Raw genomic sequence first — 21,559 nt, forward strand, 5'->3', positions numbered from 1 at the left:
ATATTTTTCTGCTGGTTTAGTCTTTTCAACTGTCTTTTAGATGAGTAAGATAGAAAATCCTTTGGTTATTCTTTTATTTAAAACAATGTGCTTTGAGAAAGAAACAAAATGAATGAAACCTTTTGGCGCATGAGAGAGCAGGAGGGATTTTGTACAGAATGGAGAGCATGGAAGATAGCCCCATATCCGGAACATGGTCCTAAGAAGCAAACCAGAGAGGTCGGCAGGTTTTCACTAGGCTGCCAAGAGATGAGCAATGATTAGGTGATTTGCCTCCTTAAAACCTTGTCTGCTGCCAGCCCCAAATCCTCTTTTCCCATTTCCAGTGCAGCTTTCAGCCCGCAGGATAAGCAGATGATGAGGTATACAGTTGTGGTGTGGAAGGGATTCAAACAACGTGAATGAGATTCTTATCTTCTGGGACTTGTGTGATACAGAGAGTGAAGAGGAGGGAAGACAAACTGTTCTTCATTTGCAGAAAATGCTTTCATCTTTTGCTGTGCTGTGTGGCTGTGGCAGAAGAGAGAGCAGGGAAGCTGTCTTCCTGCTTATATCGAATTGCCAGGCCTTTAATTTTGACCAGATGCACCATGCAATTATGGCATCTGATGGATAGTTATAAATGAATTAGTCTTTGGCAAACTGAATTCCATTTCAAGTAATATCAGCATCACAGAAGACTCAGGAAACCAAATTCTGTGACAGGGTCAGTGCCTTTCCCTAAGCACTCAAATTTCTTGGCAGAATAAAAGGAAGCCTGAGTGCAAAGAGACAGTATTCTAATTTCTAAGCGCATTCTGGAACGGACGCCTTGCTCCTCTTCCCACAAGCAAGCAGTGCAGGATGCTGACGGGCACTCTGAACCTTGCCTCTATGCCTGCCAAACTCTCCCATTTTATTGTGGTTCCTGTTGGGGTTATAGGTAGTATTCCTGTTGCCACGCCCCGCGCTCTAATTGCCACGAAGTACAGGAGGTTCAAGCACGCTTGGTTCCCAAGGCTGCTAATGAGCCCCAGCCCTCCTCACCCTTAATGAACCAAGACTTGTCTGGGGGGATTCTTGTCCGCCCCTCTTTCTTCCTGGTCAGGGAAGGAGGCGAGAGTTCACACAGCAGAACAATGACTTTACAGTGCGGGGGCCGTGCAGCTGTGCCATCTGAAGCTGTGCTTGGTTATGAGCAACAAAGCTTAAATAGATTGTACTGTGAGGAGGTACGGCTCTGTGAGTGTGAAGCATAGCTCTTGCTTCTGCCTCACTGAGCTGTCCGCTCGCGGCAGCGACCGGGCCCTGATGGGAGCTTCTGCAGGGAGAGCTGCGTGGGGCGACGCTTTCGCATTCTCTCTGTGATGCTGAAAGCAGAATTGGGAGCAAAATGAAGTTTTAGTGGATCTCGGAGAGGGCTGCACTGCTGCCTCTAGAAAATCCCATCAAAAGTCATGGATCCTAACCCACCTCAGATGGTTCATAAGGCCACTAGAGCAAGCATAGTTCAGGAGTTTCAGCAGCGGAGCGTATTTACACAACAACAAAGCATGAACACAGACAAACCCTTAACCAGATCTCACTTTTCACTGTCTTTCTCACTGCAGGCTCTGCTCATAGGTTAGAATCACCAGGAATTTGGGCTCACAATAGAAATTTCATGTGTTTCATCTTTCTTGGGGTATTTCAGTTAGGACGCTGCAATCCTCTGGCTATATTTATCTCACTGCAAACACACGTCTCATATTTACACACATACATGTACCTGTACATACGGTACAAATTATCCTGAAATACATAGGAGCAGTATATTAATACAGTACAGTGAATATATCCATGAAAGACATAAAAATATCACATGCTTTCCTTGACACACTGTTCCCTGTATATATTTGTGTAAATATTTGCGCAGGTGAGCACAGATACCTACCCTAGGTGCTGTGCTATAACAATAACTTAGCATTTCAACCTGAGAAAAGAGCTGTGTGAATTAAAACAGCAATGAGAGATGTAAGGTTACCGGCTGTTATACTCTGAGCTAACTCTTGCACAACACTATGCAAAGGTGAAGTTGTTTAAAGTTTTACTACTGGATTAGCAAAGCCAAAAACAGCATCTGCAAAAGAAATCTGATTTTGCTGTAGTGGGCTGCTTGAAAATCATCATTTTGTTGTTTTAATCATTTTGGTTTTTTAGCAGCGCAGAGGAACAGCTGCTGCTTTCCTCAATCGCATGAGCGAGAAAGAGAAAGCGAAAGAATAAGGAGCTTTTGCTTGGCATTCCTAAGTGAACAGAGAGAATAGAAAAAAAAGAAAATGAAAAAAAAAAAAGCCATCTAGTTATAAATACCTTGCTTTGTGCATGTGCAGGCTCAAAACTTTTGCTTGCTCTCCCGCCCGCCGTACTGGACCGATAGCACCGGGAGCCACGGCAAAGCTGACAACCCCCCATGGCTGACCCCTCATGTTGCCGCTCGCCTAATCGAATTTTGCGTGTGTTTCCAGATAGCTGATCAGCTTCCCTGGATTTTGCTGACGCCACAGGAAAGCTTTGCCTGAAGATGGAAACACTGGAGTCGGAACTGACCTGCCCTATCTGTCTCGAGCTGTTTGAGGACCCGCTGCTGCTGCCCTGCGCTCACAGTCTCTGCTTCAACTGCGCGCACCGCATCCTGGTCTCCCACTGCGCCTCCAACGAGCCGGTGGAGTCTATCACCGCCTTCCAGTGCCCCACCTGCCGCTATGTCATCACCCTCAGCCAGCGCGGTCTAGAGGGGCTCAAGCGCAACGTCACCCTGCAGAACATCATCGACCGCTTTCAGAAAGCCTCGGTGAGCGGGCCCAACTCCCCCAGCGAGACCCGTCGGGAGCGGGCATTCGACAGCAACAGCATGTCCTCCTGCGAGAAGGTCCTCTGCCAGTTCTGCGACCAGGACCCTGCCCAGGAGGCAGTGAAGACGTGCGTGACCTGCGAGGTCTCCTACTGCGAGGAGTGCCTGAAAGCCACGCACCCCAACAAGAAGCCTTTCACCGGCCATCGGCTGATCGAGCCCATCCCGGACTCTCACATCAGGGGATTAATGTGCTTGGAGCACGAGGACGAGAAGGTGAACATGTACTGCGTGACAGATGACCAGCTGATTTGCGCCCTGTGCAAGCTGGTCGGGCGGCACCGGGACCATCAAGTGGCAGCTCTAAGCGAGCGCTACGACAAGCTGAAGGTGAGTGCTGTCCTCGCACCCCATAGTGAGTGGTGGGGAGAGAAGGTGTCCTGCCGTTGAGTGTTGCGTTTACTTGTTTGGGCATGGGCTGGTTAAGGCAGGTGTGCAGTCTGTCATCAGACGAGATGCGTGTACAGACTGCTGTGTGCTCATCAGAAAGGGGTCAGATTTTCCCTTGAAGAAAGATTTCTTGGTTACGCTTTGATTTTTCTGCTGCATGCAGTGTACACTATTGCTAGCACAATAAGCTAGTATTAGCTTATCTGTCTGCATCTGTCTACATCTTCCCTCATGGCAGTTGGCAGGGTTTTGTGTTGGCTGCACATACGCAGGCCCTGATGGAAATGTCAGGTGTTCTTTGCATACACTCTGCTGTTGATTATTTTTTATCGAGCCGCTTTTATCACAGAAAACCCTTTGCATCACTGCTAATAGGAAATGCATCTATACGTGCTGATTTCAGGGGATGGAGCTGCCTCGTCAGCCAGGGAGACCAAATGCTAGCCCCAGTCCTCCAGTTCTGCAACGAAGGAAACTAAAGCTAAAATCTCCTTCAGGTCCTTGTGGTGTCCCATGGTTCTCCCCTCCCACCTGGCACCCACCTGGCCCATGTGGGATGTCCTCGCTGGGTGAAACAGGAGGCCACGATGCAGACCTGCTCAGGTTGCTCTGCAGGCTCCCACTGAGGCCATCAAGCAACCCTGGATCCAACACACTGATTTAGGTGCTGCAGCAGAGGAGAGGAGTGAATGAGGTTCCCTCAGGCTAGTTTGTATGTACTTGTCTGCATGCGTTTTGGGGGGATTCCTTGGTTATGTTGAGAAGACACAAGTGTGGAGTGCGAAGATAATCCACCACAGTTTTGGAAATGTGAAAAGAAACTGAATTAATAGATTTAACTAGCTGGAAATGTATTCTTAAATAAGTTGAAGATAAAAATGTGAGGCTGCATGCATAGATGATGACTTTGTGTGAGTGCAGGTAAATTCTGCATGCCACATGTTTTTCGTGCCTCTATGTATGTGCAAATATGTAAATCATGCTCTATGATTATATGGATATAATGTGAATATAATGAAAGATACTTCTTTCCTTGGGCCTGATAGCTTCTTTCCATTTCTTAATGAATTTTTTTTAATCTTAAAGATATTTCAGCTCTCCATTATTATTTTTTTTTTTCTGAAGAAGTGCTTGTTTGTTTTCTTAAATAATTAAGAGTTTAGCCACTGATAAAATGGGACATGGGCTCTAAATGTGAATGGAAGGTGCATGAATCTACAGTGCTGTTCAATAATCCAACTAGTTACATGCTTACCAGGTGCTACAATTCAGCAAGCTAACAGAGACTGAACACCTGTATCATTTATCAACTTGATAAGAGTAGGAATGTGCAACTTGATGTGAAATACCTTGGAAGTTCAGTATTGGTTAAGTGTATTTTTGAGGATACTAAATACTACGAAATACTAAAATTTCGTAGTGTTGGTATACTTAGAATATAGCCAGTCGTGTAAGAAGACATTAAAGAGCAAGTGTCTTCACTTGAGATCTTTGGCTTAATATTGTACATGGTTAAGAAAAAATTTGTGTGTTTTTGCGTAATCTCTATCTATCTTTCCTATGCAAAGATGCCTAAGCAGACTCTGGATGGGTATCTCAAACAAACAAGCAGCGTTCACATTAGATTAGATTAGATTCACATTAGATCCCAGATTAGCAAACGTGACAGAAACCTAGTAGAGTACTTTCCACCAGTCTCATCAATGAGTAATTCAAGTACTAATTTAATGATTAGAGTGGGCCTGGATCAAACTCTTTCTTACAAATGCAATTTCTATAATTATTTATAATATCCATACAATTCTTGTTTAGACTTAAACTTTCTTTGTTCTCAAACTACTTAGTAGTAGTTTACACAGGAAATTATTAGCCAACATGAAATTCAATTAATATCCTTTTTTGTCATGAGTGAAATAGACTTATTTTGCTTAGTTAATCCCTGCAGTGATACCAGTCATGCCAATTTTGCCACCAGTTTGAGCCCAGGGATAGTAGGCTAGGTGATTTCCATCTGGATCCAGAGTCCATTCTCTGTTCTTATGAAGGCAATCAGAAATTGATGTCCTTCCTTTCCATATTGCCTCTTCCATCTCAGTAATGTGAGCTGTTTTATATACTAAACTCTGAGAATGAGATTTTCAGTTCAGTAGACTGGATTGCTTCCTTAGGTGTAAAGGAATTAGGTTTATCTACATCACTATTAAGCAGTGAACAGGCAAGATTGTCTGTTCGCTTTTCACGTTGAGGCAACCTTCTTCATAAATGGTAATACCATCTCTTGAGTAACTGCTGGTTTTGTTGTTGTAAGTCTTTGGGTCGTGCTTGCATTTAGTCTTTGTTGAGTTACAGATAATGTGCAGATGCCAGTGGTAAATGCAGTGCTCAAGTAAATCAGAAAAGACCCATCTGAAAAACAGGTTGTTGCTTGCTATTATTGTTGCTTGCTATTATTGTTGCTGAGGGTTTTTAAATACACAGGGTTTGTTTGATAGATGGGTCATGCCAGTCTTTAAAGAAAATTCTAAAAGAATGAGTAAGTGCTAGTCAATAGGGTAGTGGGTTCATTCAAAAATTGGTGGCTAATTGTATCTTTGAAGAAGAAAAACAAAACCGCTTCACGTGATGCTTTCTCTTCTTGCAATTTTCTTTTTAAATCAACACATTGTTGATGCCAACAACAGCAACTAGTGTGTAGCTCTAGGTGTCAAGCTATGCTAATTACTTGCATTCTCTTCCAGCGGTGTTACTAATTATTTAAACTATATCTCATCCTTCATTAAGCATAGGACAATAGATGCCATTACAATCTAGCTCCCTTTGTGGCAAAAATGAAGCCCGTTAATTAGGAGTTCTGTATACTTGTCCAGCAGAGACGTCTATGCTAAAGCTTGTTTAACAGTCGGTGTAATTGCAATTGTGGACATCTGAAAATGAGAAAGTGTTTTCCTTTGGCAGCTCTAGCCCTGAGAGATGCTTTTCTTAATGAACTTTTACTGTGCGTTGAGGGGTCTGAGGGCACTTATTTCAGAAGCAATTCATTCTTGGCTACTAAGAACACATGGTGTAATTACATGCTTATAGACGCTTTAGTTGTTTTAGTGTGTATAGACCTTTTTTTTTTTTTTTTTTTTTACTTTTTTACCATAGGCACAGATGCATTAAAAAAACAAAAAAGAAGAAACCTCATATACCATGACAAAAACAGAGAATAGGAAATATTCTGGTTATCACTGAATTTATGAGGTGACGGTCAGAATTGCGGTATGAGTTAGAAACAGCTTCTAGCGGCATAAACAATGCAAGTTGTAAAAACAGAAGGTGCAGGTGCCCGTGTTTACTGCAGTATAATAGTACAAAGAAAATATTTTTATCTAATTACTTTTGCTGTTGATTTTTTGCTTTTTGTCTTGTTGAGATATGAAGGAAAAGACAAATGCACGCTCATGTTTTCAGAGAAAATTAATGAAAATTGCCATTGTTCTTTGGACGTATTTATACTTAAGAAAATGATAAGAAAAATGAAAAGAGGGAGAAGCTACAAGGTGGGTGTGAATCGAAAAATAACGTCCATTTAATTTTAGCAAAAGGCCATGAAGAAATGTCACAAAAGGGGAAGATAGACGGTAGACCATATTTTGAAATGGTACAAAGCAAGCATAATGCCACTGAAACCAACAATTTTTTCTTCTTCATTTTTACCAGGAATCTGGCCACTGACATGCCTAATCTTGCCAAAAAATAATTTTGGAATGCTTTGTGTATTGCTTAATCAAGAGAGATTCTTTGTTGAATCAAACTGCTATAGGTTAGCAGTTGTTCTCCATGTTTTTGTTTGACCCTTATTAGCACTGACACGTATTGGGCATGTTTATGAAGGCAAGGCGGTCCTGTGAATGGCACTCAGGAATTCCAAGAACAAAAGGGGGCTTCTTGTTTGTACGGCTTTTATTTTGTTTTAGTGGCAGAATCCATACACATCTATTTTTACTCTGCTGTTTATGCAGGATGCAAGGATTCAGTTTTCAATGGCGTGTCGATTCAATTACTCACAAATATTTTTGGTGGGAAGTAGCCATAAGACGCTTCCACATAAGGAGAATTGCATTCAACTCTTATAAACCTATTTCAGCTATGTAAAGGTAGGAGACTTTGTCAGGTCCACAGCTTCTACAGATGGAGCACAAAAATATATCTCCTCTGATATGTTTATTCTTAGTTAAAATCATCTCATATTTCAGTGTCTCTGCAGAGGCACTGGCAAAGTACGTGTTGAAGCTTTCCAACTATTAATTGGTATACTGGATACTGTAAGACTCTAACGCTTGGAAACCTGTAGTCAAACAAACAGATGGGTTGACAATCCAGGAATACTGGTTTCTGTATTGGTACATAAATACATTATGCATATGCATGTAAATATATATCCTATATAAATATAATATATATATTTATTATATATATATATTATATTTATATATATATAAATATAAATATTTATTACTTTTGTTTGTATATTTATAGTGCTCGTGTTAGTATGAAAACAATATTGTATATATTAATAGGTATGTTGGTGTAACTGTGTTTGAATAGCACAGAAATATATAATTCATAGTAGTTCATTAATATATAGAATTTAAATGAATATATATATATGCTTATATTTTAACTATATAGAGTTTCAGATACATGTGTTGGTCACTAAAAATATATTTGATCACATGTATATGAGCTACATTTCAATTATTTAAACTACTGTATCCAAAACACGGCACCCCTGGATTTGCATTATTACTAGATTATTATTATATTACTATTAGATTAGATATTGCTTAAGATGTATTTCAGTGTATATGAAATACAGAATGGTCATTTATATTAATATAGAATATTACATAATTTTACATGAAGCACAGAGAATTAACTATATCTTTTTCAGTATTTACAAAGACTCAAAAACATTAACTTCTTGCATGGAAGAGAATAGATGTAGAAATGAACCATTTCGTTACACGGGTATTCCAGTAACACTTATTTTATTGATGTGTAAATATTAAGGCAGACTTTAGATAATACTCTTCTTAGTCTAGTGTTTTCTCAGCTTACTGTTTGCCAAATCTGGTATTTCTTTTGTGAAATTTAAAAGAATATAAAATGTCAATATGCTCATAACAACATTACTACTGCTGTAGCCTAGTTTGGTATATTTATGCCTTTGCATTATGAACTATTACTCAACAACAGTTTTTATTTACTGAAAATCTTTTAAATAATATAAGTTTTCATTTTTTTAAATTTACTTTCACGAATTTACAAGTTGGCAATTCTTCCATAGATGTTGTCTGCATACTAAGTATTTCCTTCAGTTTTTAGGGGAAATGATAGTCTTGAAGGCATAGCCCATCCAGGAAGATGATAATTAAATATAATTGTAAATAGGAGTTCATTCTCATGGTTCTGTTTCCCAGGGAAGCTAGTCTAGGCACTAAGTAAAATGTATCGTCTGTTTACATAGGTGGATAGTGATAGGACAACGGAGAATGGTTTTAAACCGAGACAGGAGAGATCTAGGCTAGATATTAGGAGGAAGTTTTTCACCCAGAGGGTGGTGACGCACTGAACAGGTTGCCCAGGAGGTTGTAGATGCCCCATCCCTGGAGGCATTCAAGGCCAGGCTGGATGTGGCTCTGAGCAGCCTGATCTGGTGGTTGGTGACCCTGCACGCAGCAGGGGGGTTGAAACTAGATGATCATTGTGGTCCTTTTCAACCCAGGCTATTCTATGATTCTATGATCTTCATACTTTTCCACACATCTGACCCAAAACGTTGACCTGATGGACTTCAAGTCCCTATTCCAGCTCATAATTTGCTTACTGTAATGACCTCCTGTTTGTCCCTTCATTGCTTATACATTTTTAGATAATAAAATGATTGATAGGTGGTGGTGGAATATAATGAATGACAGGTGTTTCTTCAGAATGAGACTCTGTGTTTAAACAACAAGCAGTAAAGCAATAAAAATGGAAATGAAGCAAATAGAAGAGGGTAAGGGCAAATAACCAACTCTATTTGAACACTTAGAGTTTGACACAGGTTGACCCTTTTTGTAATAAATATAGTGCCTGCCTAACAAAGAAGCAAAGGTAGAGTAGGTAACAGGAAGAGTTACAAACAAAGTGACCTTTCAAAGGCAGAACACTTAAATTTTTTGGAAAAACAGCATACTTTCCAAAAATTGATACAATGATTGAGAAACTCAGTTATTTCAGTGTGTTCTTGGGGAATTATAAAACTGACTGGAGGAGTGTGGCTGAGAGAACTTGGCATAGTGAGTAGATGGAAGCTTGCACTAGAGGCATTGAGAGGTGTGTGCAAGTGTATGAATATGTATGTTAGGTATGTGTATTTTGAACTTATCTTAAGGTATAATCTTATTTTAATGCAAATATTTTTTAAAATGAATGTGACAGCAAATGGATTTTCAAACAAAGGTGAAGGTGATTGCTGGTATGCTTGAAATGGGGGAAAAAAAAGCAACAAACTAAACTAAACCAAAAAACAAACTGGCTATAAATCTCTCTCAAGCAAGCATTACAGAACGCTCAGCATTCAGGTTTCTCTCGAGCTTTAATTTAACGTGTTAAATTACTCTATGAAGAAAAAACCAAACGATGTGAATTCTGCCCCATAATGACATCGTAGCATGATTAAAGCATTTCAGTTCTTCATTTTATGTTAAACAATTTTCATTACCAACTGTATTTTTTTCTGTATCCTCTGATGTTAAAACACAAATCTAGCAGTGATCCCAGTACACTACTTTTCAATTCAGATTTTACAAGCATACATCTGAGACAGTTTTCTTTTGGTCCTCTGTTTTTCAGCAACATGTAAACTTCTCAGCAAAATGGTAGCACTCTCATGTGTTCCCAGGGCTGCGAACCTATACATAGTGGTTCAGAATTAGTCAGGTATAGTGCCTCATTCGGAAAGCTTGAACAGTCCAGGAACAGAGAAGCTCCTCCAGAAGGTCACAAGCTGGTGGGTTGCTAAAGCAAGCTTTGGCCCCAGGGGCTGATACGGGCGGTAAAACTCTGTGTTCCTTCTCTCTCCCATTTGTATTTACTTCTCACCCAAACCCACCATCCAGCCTCCTGTCCCCTTTGCTTCCTTTTCACCCAGGATGCCTTTTCTTTGGCTGGAATGGGAAGGAGCGGTCAACTCTGATTGTGAGCACCCACAGAGGGGATGTGATGGGACTCCTGCCCTTCACAGCTCTCAGCTCTCCTTTATAACACTCTCTCTCAAATGAGAACATTCTGTTTATTCAGGTATCTGAAGTCAGAGAAGAATGAAGGAGGAGCAAAAGAAATGGAATAGCAGATGATTTTATATCTTAGTGATTCTGAGCTGTTTCTAGACCTCCTGTAAATGCTTACTTAAGCAATTCTTACCTAAGTACAAACACTGAACTGTGAGCACATAGTCTTCACAACTGTCAGAAAAACACTAAGAACATGATGGATAGGCAATAAGTAATGTCCCATTGACTTTCTTGGTCATCTGTGTTATGGTGCCAGCAGGGTTACTTTTTACAATAGATTTTTCTTCTTCAGTTTCTGCAGTTTGAAATAGAAGTTGTATTTCTTTTAAGAATTTCTTTGTTGAAGAACAGGTGTTGGTCCTGTGCAAAATCCAAGTTATGACTGGGGAAAGGATGCATGTGCAGGGCTCTTCTAATGACTCAGACAAATCTATCCAGAGACTGGAGCTCTGCATTGCCTCTGCATCATATGAGCTCCTTCCATCAGAGCTTACAGACCTGCTTTCATCTGCCCCAGTTGCCGAGATGGGAGACTTTGTCATAACTAGGATTGCACTGAAAGATCTAGAGAATTTTTTTTACCATCTGCTAACACCTGTGTGTTTTTGCATATGCTTTTTCTTCCATGAAACTGGAAAGGAAAGGAGAAGGGATGTGAAATGTCCGTAGTCAGGAGTGTGGCTCTGTAGAAGGATTTCACTGCCCGTCCTCAGACTGAGACACAACTGCACTTCCAAATTTGTAGGGTTATTTGTGTGTTTTTACAGATATATGTTCACAATTGCATAAAGTTACCTGAAAGCGGGGTGGGCGTTGGTTGGTTGGTTGGTTTTCATGCTCACAATATTTATATTTTTTGAGAAATGAATATTTCCTACCTACATTTTTCAGTCTACTCTTTCAGAATTTTGTTATTTTAACTTCCTTTGCAGTCTATAGGTCAGATTACAGTGAAGTAGCAATGTATTTTACACTATGAGAGAGATCAAATTCAGCACAGATGAGATGTAACAGTGCCTACGGTTAGCTTTTTCCTTTTGCAATTTTCCTGTTTAATTAGTTTTGATAATGAGAATGATCTTCTAAACTACCGCAGACCCCTCATCCTCAGCCTTTTTGTGACCCTCAGAAGACTGCCTTCAGAAGACAAACACTGAAACATTGATACGTCCAGTATGCTTTGGTGGAATAATATCAACTTCACAACTTTGTGCCTATACAGAAGTTAAGAATGCAGCTGCTTTTTTTTTTTTCTTTAGAAAGGAAATTTCTGTGGGCGTTTGTGTCTTTGGAATAGACAGTATCCCACTGTACTAATCTTTCTGCCAACTATGTCTGTAAAGTATATAAATGGTTTTATCTATTTTTACCATAGCAATTCACAAAGGCTCCATTCAAAGTTAAGTCCAGAATATAAGAACTTGTACAAATACATGAGGAGATGTAATCCCTGCTTGAAGGAGCATCCTTTCAGTTAAGCTTAAAACAAAATATAAAGCAAGCATGGTAGGTACTTAGACACTTTACATGGTTGCAGTAATATTCAGGCTACCTTCCCATGTAATGGGAATAAAGAAAAAAAAGAAGATGAGATAAGATAAGAAACAAACTTTGAATGAATATCAACTAGTTTCACTAATGAAAGGAGGTGCTACTATTTGATTTCTTGTAATGATTCTGGCATGAAATACACTGTGCTGAAAAGTCTGGATCCTCATGCATGTCATTTAGGAAAACAGTGCAACTGCTTGCACTGCCTTCTGTGCCAGCCTAGTTGCAAATTGCATATATTCTAATTATTCAGTTGTGATGTCCAAACCGATGCTAATACACTACTATAACAGTACAAAATATTACTCTTCCTAAATTTGAAAAAAGAACTGAAGTGTGAGACATTACAAAATAACTAAATTCTAGGCTTGGTCTGTACTATTTTCTCTTTTATGACATAAGTCTTTCAGCTGTTAGTAAAGTTAAGATTTTGATATTGCATTTTGTTAAGGTTCTAAATACAGCAAGATTAAAAAAAAACTAGTACAACAACAACAAAAAGTCTTCAATGTGACATACATCAGCTCATATAGATTGAAACAAATAGGAATAAAACATATTGTCTCTTCCTAAAATGCTAAAAAGTGCAAAGGGGCATTTTGAACACAGTTACGTTTCAGTGCTGCGTCAATCGTTTCTTACTCTGTTACGTACTGTATCTCATCAGTTATTGGTGATAAGAGCATCACAGTTAATATGAGGACAGATCAAGATAGGAACAGCAATATACTGTATGGCAGAGTGAGGAGGGGGAAGCAAGAGTGGGCTGGAGCTCCTGGATCTCAGGGCTAACGGCAAGATGGGATTGTTCATACGTTTTTCTCTTTTCCTTAAAATTACCCACAAGCATATGTGGAAACAAAACTTTTTTTAGCCAAAATCTCCCATTTTACCTGTGCAGCTAATAGTGAGATTTCACACTGGCAATAATAACGTCAATTCAAGCTCATAATGAGTTTGAATGTCAGAGAAGTTTTCCTTCTCTAAACCTATCTAACAGATAAAATGATTAAGAATAAACAGCACAATCTTTCATTAACTACTAGAGAAGCAAAGTAAAAGAGAAGAACCTGTATAGCTATATTGGTTACATGGATTAACGGTCCTTTGCTTTGGAGATTGGTGCTGTACCCTGGTAGGAAAGGCACCGCTTCGTTCTACAGCAGTGATGTTGAAGTTTGAGGCTGTGTGCCCACATTCTCTTATTTACAGTGGCACAGTCAGATTTTACATGAGATTGAAGATAGGCAGCTGTTACAACAGCTGTGATAGAGACATTACGCAGACTTGGCAGGCTGTGGCTAATCACAATGTATGCAAACTTCATCTATAGATTAAGCCCGCATATGGAGAATATGCATCTCGTCAAACTGAATCCAAGCGATATTTGTCTTATTAGTAAGTTACTAAAAGATAAGGAAAGATAATGGTCAGTGTTTACATGACAGTTCAACTGAATAGATATTTAAAATATTATATTCATGGCCTGAAGTCTTTAAGCACATAGATGCAAGAAATCCCTTCAAAGGAATAACAGAGGGAACTTTTAAAATGATGCAGATCATATTTGACTTGGCTGACCTCACCAATTAAAAAAAAATTAGTCAAGCCAAGAATATGTTCCAATATACGATACTTGACCATACTCTCTAAACTGTTCAGTGGGAAAAATATATGTGCAGATGTATATAAGATTGGCAGAGGGCAATGCTTGAGAGAAAAAGCCCCTGTGTTTTTCCAGTAGCCATGGCCCTCCTGGTTGCTGTATGGCCTTTCCTAGAATTTCAGCTTCCCTGGCATGCAGGGCTGCTGGGGCACAGGTGCTCCAGGATGGCCCTACCAGTGCTGGCGCTCTCCTTCCCCACAGGGTGGTCTTCACCTCAGCTGCATTTCCCTTTCTGTGGTGAAGTGCTGCTGTTAGAAGCCAAGTACGGGGGTTAATCTGTGAATGGAAAACTCTGCCGTGTGAGGGAGCTCCTGCACTGAGGTGCTTTTTCATCCCATGTGGTTGTAGGTGTCCGCTGAGCAGAAGGACCAGCTCAAGATGCCTGCTGCGGTTATGCAAACTTTGGGTGAACTTCTGTGGTGATGCAATCTTTTCTTTCATGTGCCTAAGTAAGGGCAGACATTGTTCTCTCCAATGCATTTGAATATACCTTTCAACTTCAAAAATATGCTGTAGCTTTGGAGGGAGGGAGCATTATATTAGTAGTATAATAATGTTTTCACCCTCTTTTAGACATTTCTTCTGATCGCTCTAGAGGAAAAAGTGACCTTTACACTCAAATTCACCAATTAGAGCAGCAATCATGATGCCTTTGTGTGTTTTTGTTTTGTTTTGTCTTATGCTGTCATTCATGGCGCTGAATTAGCTTTCTTTTCAGAAGGACTTGGGCAATACGTAGTCTGACTCTCCTGAAATTCTGATATACTGAAATTCTTATGTAGGCAGGATGCTATGAGCTATTTTAGGGTTTTTTTTGTTTGTTTGTTTTTTTTAATAAGAAACACTATCAGAGGAAACTTCTTCTTTCTTTAATTTACTTGATTACATTCAGCTTTGTTAGTATTTAGAAGAAGGAAAAACCTTTGTCTGAGCATGTAATGAGTACTAAGTGATACTACATCTTTAGATTAGTAATTTTCTTTTCATGTCTTGTTGAAAGAGACTGTGAGAAAGCAAGAACAATAAAGGAAGAATATAACTGTGATAAGCTAATAAAACTTTTTTGGGCAGCTGAAAAAACTTCAAATGAAGTCTGAATTTTTAGCAGCTTGAAATGTGCTCTCGCACTCTCTAAATCAATTTGCAATGTCTCCTTTGAAAGCAGTGTAATCTTTCTGTCAAGTAAGTCACTACTAATTAAAAGACAAACAAATATAAGTAACAAGACCAGTTTGGAGATGTGCTTTTAGATTTCTTAAGTGCTTAATTTCAGCACTGCTGAAGTCAGTGAAGGTTTTCAATTTTAACATGCACAGTACTAAAACACTTCAGTAACTTGGGAAACTTGGTCTGATTGTTACTTCTGTTGTTTGCAAAGCTGAGTGTTTGCAGTATAGGGGTGCGAGTAAATTGCTGGGTTGCAGGTAACTGTCAGAAGTTACAGCTTTAGATGGGGACAGCTGATTTTGTAAGGACTGTGTTTGTAGCCAAGAATCAAACTGTCACTCTAAGGAAGAAAACAAAAGCGAAAGATCTTTACTTTTAGATCTGTATGTATGTATGTATTTATTTATTTATTTCAACAACATCCTCTAAGCATGGTAAGAACCCCGATTCACAGCGAAGTTCAAGACAGGAGTTTCTTGTTGAACGGCTCCTGTTTGCAGAACAGGCTGCGAATCTGCTGTCACGTGTTTTCCTTGGAGAAACTCATTTCCTTCCTGAGGAGGTCTGCAAGGTCAGGTAAATATCCGATCCTGGAAGCTGCCTCTGTCAGGGCTCCGAGTCATTATTTCTCTGAAAAAAATCACAGAGAAGGTCTCTCAGAAACCCTGAAGTGCAGCGAAGCACACATGGGGAGCCATTTTAAATGGTATATGCTGGGTAAAAGAAAAGTTTTCTGAAGCTCTGTTTTTTTTGTTCCCATATATATATATATATATATGTATGTAATTTCAGTATTTTTGTTTAAAAGTCCAAATTTGTATACTGATTTTTAGTACTGTGGAGCAGTAGGAGTTTGGCAATGTGAGTAAAGGGCCTCTGGTTCAGTCTTAAATGCTCTGTGCAGTTGCTACTTTTGCTTTCTCTTATGTTTACAATATGGACCAAATTAGGTCCTCAAACGCACTTGTAGAATCCCAGATTGCTTCAGTAAGTAGCCCTCACCATGCTGTGATGCAGGCACATGTAAAATGGGACCACTCCATCTGCTTCATCTTCTCCCTCCTCAGTCACCCAGCCATCTTCACTGACCACACAAGTGTTCTCTAGGAAGGCTGATGCACTATGTGCTCATAGCACAGGCACAAGTCAGGTGCCTAAAATACAGTTTCCAAGCAGCCAAATCAGTTCATGTTCAGTGTCTCTGGGTCCACTATTTTTTTTTTAACTCTTGTATTGGTAATTGAATGGACTCCAGGTTGGATATTAGGAAAAAATTCTTCTCAGAAAGAGTGGCAATGCAGTGGCACAGGCTGCACAGGGAGGTGGTGGGGTCACTGTCTCTAAAGGCGTTCAAGAACCGTGTGGATGTGGCACTGAGGGATGTGGTTAGTGGGCATGGTGTAATGGGTTGGTGGTTGGACTAGGTGATCTTTGCAGGTCTGTTTCAATCTTCGTGATTCTATGACATCAAATAATATTCAAAGTAAGGAGGAGCAATTGCACATACAGCCCTTAACTGGGTATGAATGGAATACAGCAACTTCTCTATGTCCAGCTCTGTAAGGGGTCATTTTCTTTATTACCTCAGACTACTGTAAAGTTGTACAGATGTGATTCTAGAGCTTGAATCAAACTTTCAGAATTTGAAGAAAGACAAAGCTTTCTTTTCCCTTGTGACCAAAAAGTATTCTTGCCAATAAAAACAACAGTATTGGTTAAGAAAGCAAAATAAACTATAGACATACAAAAGTGGTGTTATAACTAGGTCTGTACAAAGACTTTTTCAGTACAATTCCCTGCAGAAATTATGTGCCTTACAGGATGTTAGTCTTCTGGTAAAAGCTTCTAATTTAGATGTGAAGCAGTGGCTTTTGTAGCACTGCTTTTGTACAGGAGTAGCAGTAGAAGAACATATTTGGTCTTTGGAGGTTTCACCACTGTGCTATGATGTTTGTCCTACGATTAGTTTTCTTGTCACTCCCTTGTACACTTGTAGAACTTGCTGTAGGTTCTGAAGACAGTGTCAAAAAACTGAAAAAGTATTTTACAAATCTGGCTCAAAGTTTGAGTATGGAAGCAGTCACTGAGGTAATCTGTTATTTATGTACGTAGGTTGGTTGGAAAGTAATATTTCCTGTTTATTTCCACGGAAACCACAACAGATATAAAGAGCTCAATAACACTGATTGATAGAACAAATTCCCAGCTACAAAAAGGTATTTTTTAACACAGTCATCACCATTTTGACCAACAATGAACAAGAGCCTGCATATTGCACTCATAAAAATCTGCACCAGTGGAGGTCGTAGTGTTGCTGTCACCACTGCTGAAACACACCATCCACTGCCTCACTGTGCTCACATCCGCTGTCTGGTCTCCAGAAACGTTCAGCAAGTGACAGTGGGTGCCATTTTTTTCTCATGGAGGAATTCAATTCCACACCTTTGCTTCATCCACACTTCCATGTCAGATACCATTGTGTCATTTTGCGCCTCTGCTGCCATCTGTCGTGTGGCAACATCATGTAATGGGATGTTGGTGGGGAGGTTCAACCTCTACTGCCATACCACCACCATCTGCCTCTGGCATCGTGGGCCAGCATAACAAAATAGGAGGCATTACTTTCAGAGCAGCACTCGTGTTTTTTGTTCATATGCACAACTTTTGAATTAGTCCTTAAAACATGGTGAGATGGAACTCTCTGATAATTCCCCTGTAACCATAAGCCACGAGGACGTCAAATGCTGAACTGCAACAGGTGTAGATGTGACTGATTTTTTAAAACTCCTGTCACATCCTTTCTGCTTTCTCACAGAGATCAAATGGGCTTGAGAATTACACTCACTAAAACAGGGCTGTTCTAAACTAAAAAAAAAAAAAGCAAATTCCAAAGCACATCAGAGTTAATTTGCCATTGTTTTCACCATACACCATAATGAACTCTCATCAAATGAATGCAGCTGCTATGTTGCTGTATCCAAAATAATGTAATTAAATTGCTGCTTGGGGAATTTTTGAATATAAATTTGGCAGAGACTCATTATTGGCAATTCGACAGTGAAGCATTAATATAATCTTATCCAGAGAGGTGATCCTGTGTTCTGTCATTCTGAGAGAAGAGAGAGAAGAAACAGGATCAGAATGACAAATGAGTGGACCGAAATCTGAAACACGAAACCACAAGAACTTAAGGCTAATCTAAGCCATGCTGGAAAGCCTACTGGGAAGGAAAGGGGAGGACAGGATGAGAAACTTTGGATGGGCTATGTTGGAAAAATTTTCCACTGTGCTCCAGTGCGAAGAGGTCAACAAGGACGGAGAGTCCACCAAAGGAGTCTGCAGGAGGTACTGCCTAGCCACCAGCTTGATGGTAACTTAAATTATGTCCATCAAGGTGAAAGCAATGGCAGCTTGGCCTCTTGCGTGATGAATTCTCTTAGAGCTGTCAGGACTGAGGCTGGCACATGGAGGTATGCCGTGCAACTCAAACATCTGTAAAACTTCCAGGAGGAATATTTGCTGAATATACCAACATGGTCTTTCCTTGGGATGTTCAAAATCAAACAAGCAGATACTGAAGTGCCAAGAGTTGATGATGAAGTGACTTCTGCAACCATTTTCTTGGTTGTTAAACTGTAAAACTAAAACAGGTGTCATCATGTCTCATCAGAAAATAGGTTTGACTTTTAATTTTTGTTAAAAGGAACCTTAAATTAACTTCTAAGCTCAGGGGAAAGGAATTTGCATGGGGGCCAAATCTGATCCTTTAAATGTTTATGTTTAATAAGCCTTAGTATGCCCACTCAAATTAAGTGTATATGAAATATTACAGCTTAAAGCATACTTTAGTTTAACAGCTCTGTTTCTGTCCTTTATATAGTAAGAATAGTTCCTGGGATTATGTTTCCAATATGAATATTCAGTGTGACGGATTCCGAATTGGATAGCCATGAATATTTAACATTGCACATTCCCAAAGGTGTTACCTAACTCTTCAGCTCAGGGACAGCTGATCGGATGAAGCCAACATAGTCCTTCAGGTTATCTTCAAACAAAGTTCCTCACATTATCTTCTCATTTGTTATTTTTTGTATTCCTTATTGCATAATGGTTAATGCCAAAGTTTCAGGAACAGCAGCTGACAGCACTGCCAGCAGAACTAATTGAAAAAGGGGAGGAAAAGCAAATCAAATTCCAAGGCTTTTGATGAAATACATTATTCGCTAAAGAAAGGAGAGTTTGGAGATCAAATGTTGAGATTAGAGACTGTCACGTTCAACAACAGAGTTCGCAGAACATATTTGATATGGAAAGAGCATTAAAAAAAAGTTCACAGGTAGGTATGAATCACTGCTATGCTTCTGCTCAGAGAAAAAAAAATAGTTACTAGATCTAAAGTTTGGCCTCAAGGTAAGTATTCTAGCCACATAAATCTGCTCTAGCAACAGACTGATGTCTCCTGAATTTGAACTGCCAGAAGGGAAAGTGAAAAGAAAAAGAGGCAGGGCGGGATTTGTAGGTCAGTCACGGATTTCATGTAATTCATTTGTTTATGTAGCTTTGCAAACCCAGAGCTGTCTGAGATTTAGAAAAACAAATATTCATGTCTTCTCAGAGGTTTGCCAAATGACAGAGTGCTGGCAGTCTTAGTGAGAGGCTGAATTCATTTGCTGCCATGTTGTTTTAGCTCACAATAGGCTTTACGGTTATCCTGGTTTTCATATGTAATACCTTCTACACTGCTGAAGGCAATGGAGTGCCTCTGTTTTATGCCATAGCAAAAAAAAAAAAAAAAAAAAAAACAAGAACTAGTGCAGCAGTTGCTTAACAACTCCACTGGGATATTTTAGCATTACTGGATGATGACTTTGATTTTGGCTTGTCTGGTCAGGTTAATTGACTGATGTAAAGTTCTGCAGCACTGAGAAAATCCTGGCATAATCCTGAGCTTATTGGAAGGATCTGACCGGCTTTCTCCTACAGTTTAATCAATAGAGTTGGGTGATGTTTTTAGTGACTTCAAGTTCATTGTAAATGGGTTTTTGATCTTAGAGCTATTCCCACTTTTGCATAAAACTGAAAAACAGACTTGGAGTGAAGAAAAAATAGCCTGCAGATAAATTCTAGTCATGTCACCCTTTAAGCCAGTGACTTAAGGATTAGAGAATCTGACTTTTTTGTCTCAGCATAAGTGTCTTTGAAATCGTACCTCCCTGTGCAAAAAAGCAGTGTCTCTCAGGAGAAAGTCAGAGGGCATTTGGAGTGGGATTTTCTCATTCTTTCTTTACTGCACTTTGTTTAATTCACTTGGGATAGTAGAAAACTATAGCAGGGAGAGGGAGATGATTGTCCCCCTCTACTCAGCTCTTGTGAGGCCCCATCTGGAGTACTGCATCCAGGTGTGGGGACCCCAGCACAAGAAAGATGTGGAACACTCAGAATGGGTCCAGAGGGAGGCCACTAAGAAGATCAGAAGGCTGGAGCACCTCTCCTATGAGGAAAGGTTGAGGGAACTGGGCTTGTTTAGCTTGGAGAAGAGAATGCTCTAGGGAGACTTCATTGTGGCCTTCCAGTACTTGAAGGGAGAGTATCAACAGGAGGGGGAATGACTGTTTACATGGGTAGATAGAGATAGGAAAAGGGGGGATTGGTTTTAAACTGAGACAGGGGAGATTTAGGTTAGATATTAGGAGGAAGTTTTTTACTCAGAGGGTGGTGACGCACTGGAACAGGCTGCCCAGAGAGGCTGTGGATGCCCCATCCCTGGAGGCATTCAAGGCCAGGGTGGATGTGGCTCTGGGCAGCCTGGTTTAGTGGTTGGCAACCCTGCCCACAGCAGGGGGGTTGAAACTAGATGATCACTGCGGTCTTTTTCAACCCAGACCATTCTATGATTCTATGAAAACAACTCTTTCTCAGACTCTTTATTTCAGTAAACCACAATAATACAGTTCGTTCTTAGTTCTGTGAATGAAGCTTCTTCTGTCCAGTCAGCCAAAGGCACTGGGTTCTACCATCCTCTAGATCCAGCCTGATGTCCTGACTGCTTTGGCCTATGTGCTACCCATGCACACTGCCTCGACATGATGATAGTGAAACAGTTTTAACAGGAAAGAAGTCCTTGGACATATTTGTCCTCCTGTATGGTTATCCAAGAGACAGGAGGTTTGGTCTTTAGAAAACAGAGGTCTCCAGGTCAATTTTGTTCTTTTCCCAGTATATTAAGAACAGGAACAAAGAAACCAATTACAGTCACAGCCCTACGCAGGGCAGAATAAGGTAATATTTAGTAGGACAGTGGTTATGTTTGGCCTGCATGAAGCTAAAACACTTGCAGAGGCTCCTCGCCGTATGCTGTCTTATTTATTCCTTCGCATTCTTCAAGGGAATTGTACACTAAGAGAACACTGACTTTTTACTTATTTATTTTTGGCACAATGAATCTACAGACTTCTTAGATGAGGTTCAGCTAATTTACACACTAGTGGTAGTGAGCTGATACTTCCTTCAATGCTGAGATTTGGCAGCAAGGACCAGAAGGAAGTGTTTCAATCCAATATAGAAGAGAATAGCAAAAGGGAAAAAAAGATA

The 21,559-nt window shown here is 40.0% G+C and overlaps 1 protein-coding gene across 11 annotated transcripts in view; it reads left to right on the forward strand.

Moving 5' to 3' along the window:
• The window catches only part of MID1 (midline 1), a 241,684-nt gene that overhangs the window by 142,990 nt on the left and 77,135 nt on the right, over positions 1-21,559 (forward strand). For 10 of the 11 annotated variants that reach the window (XM_025148536.3, NM_001397661.1, NM_001397664.1 and 7 more), the window contains exon 2: positions 2,487-3,202. In XM_025148536.3, the coding sequence (XP_025004304.2) occupies positions 2,543-3,202 (660 nt within the window). In that variant the 5' untranslated portion in view covers positions 2,487-2,542. Of the gene's footprint in view, positions 1-1,266; positions 2,048-2,486; positions 3,203-21,559 lie in introns of those variants that run through there. The other variant, XM_046938913.1, reaches the window with a different exon arrangement.

The sequence above is a fragment of the Gallus gallus genome, chromosome 1, assembly GCF_016699485.2.
Source record: "Gallus gallus isolate bGalGal1 chromosome 1, bGalGal1.mat.broiler.GRCg7b, whole genome shotgun sequence".
Classification (NCBI taxonomy): domain Eukaryota; kingdom Metazoa; phylum Chordata; class Aves; order Galliformes; family Phasianidae; genus Gallus; species Gallus gallus.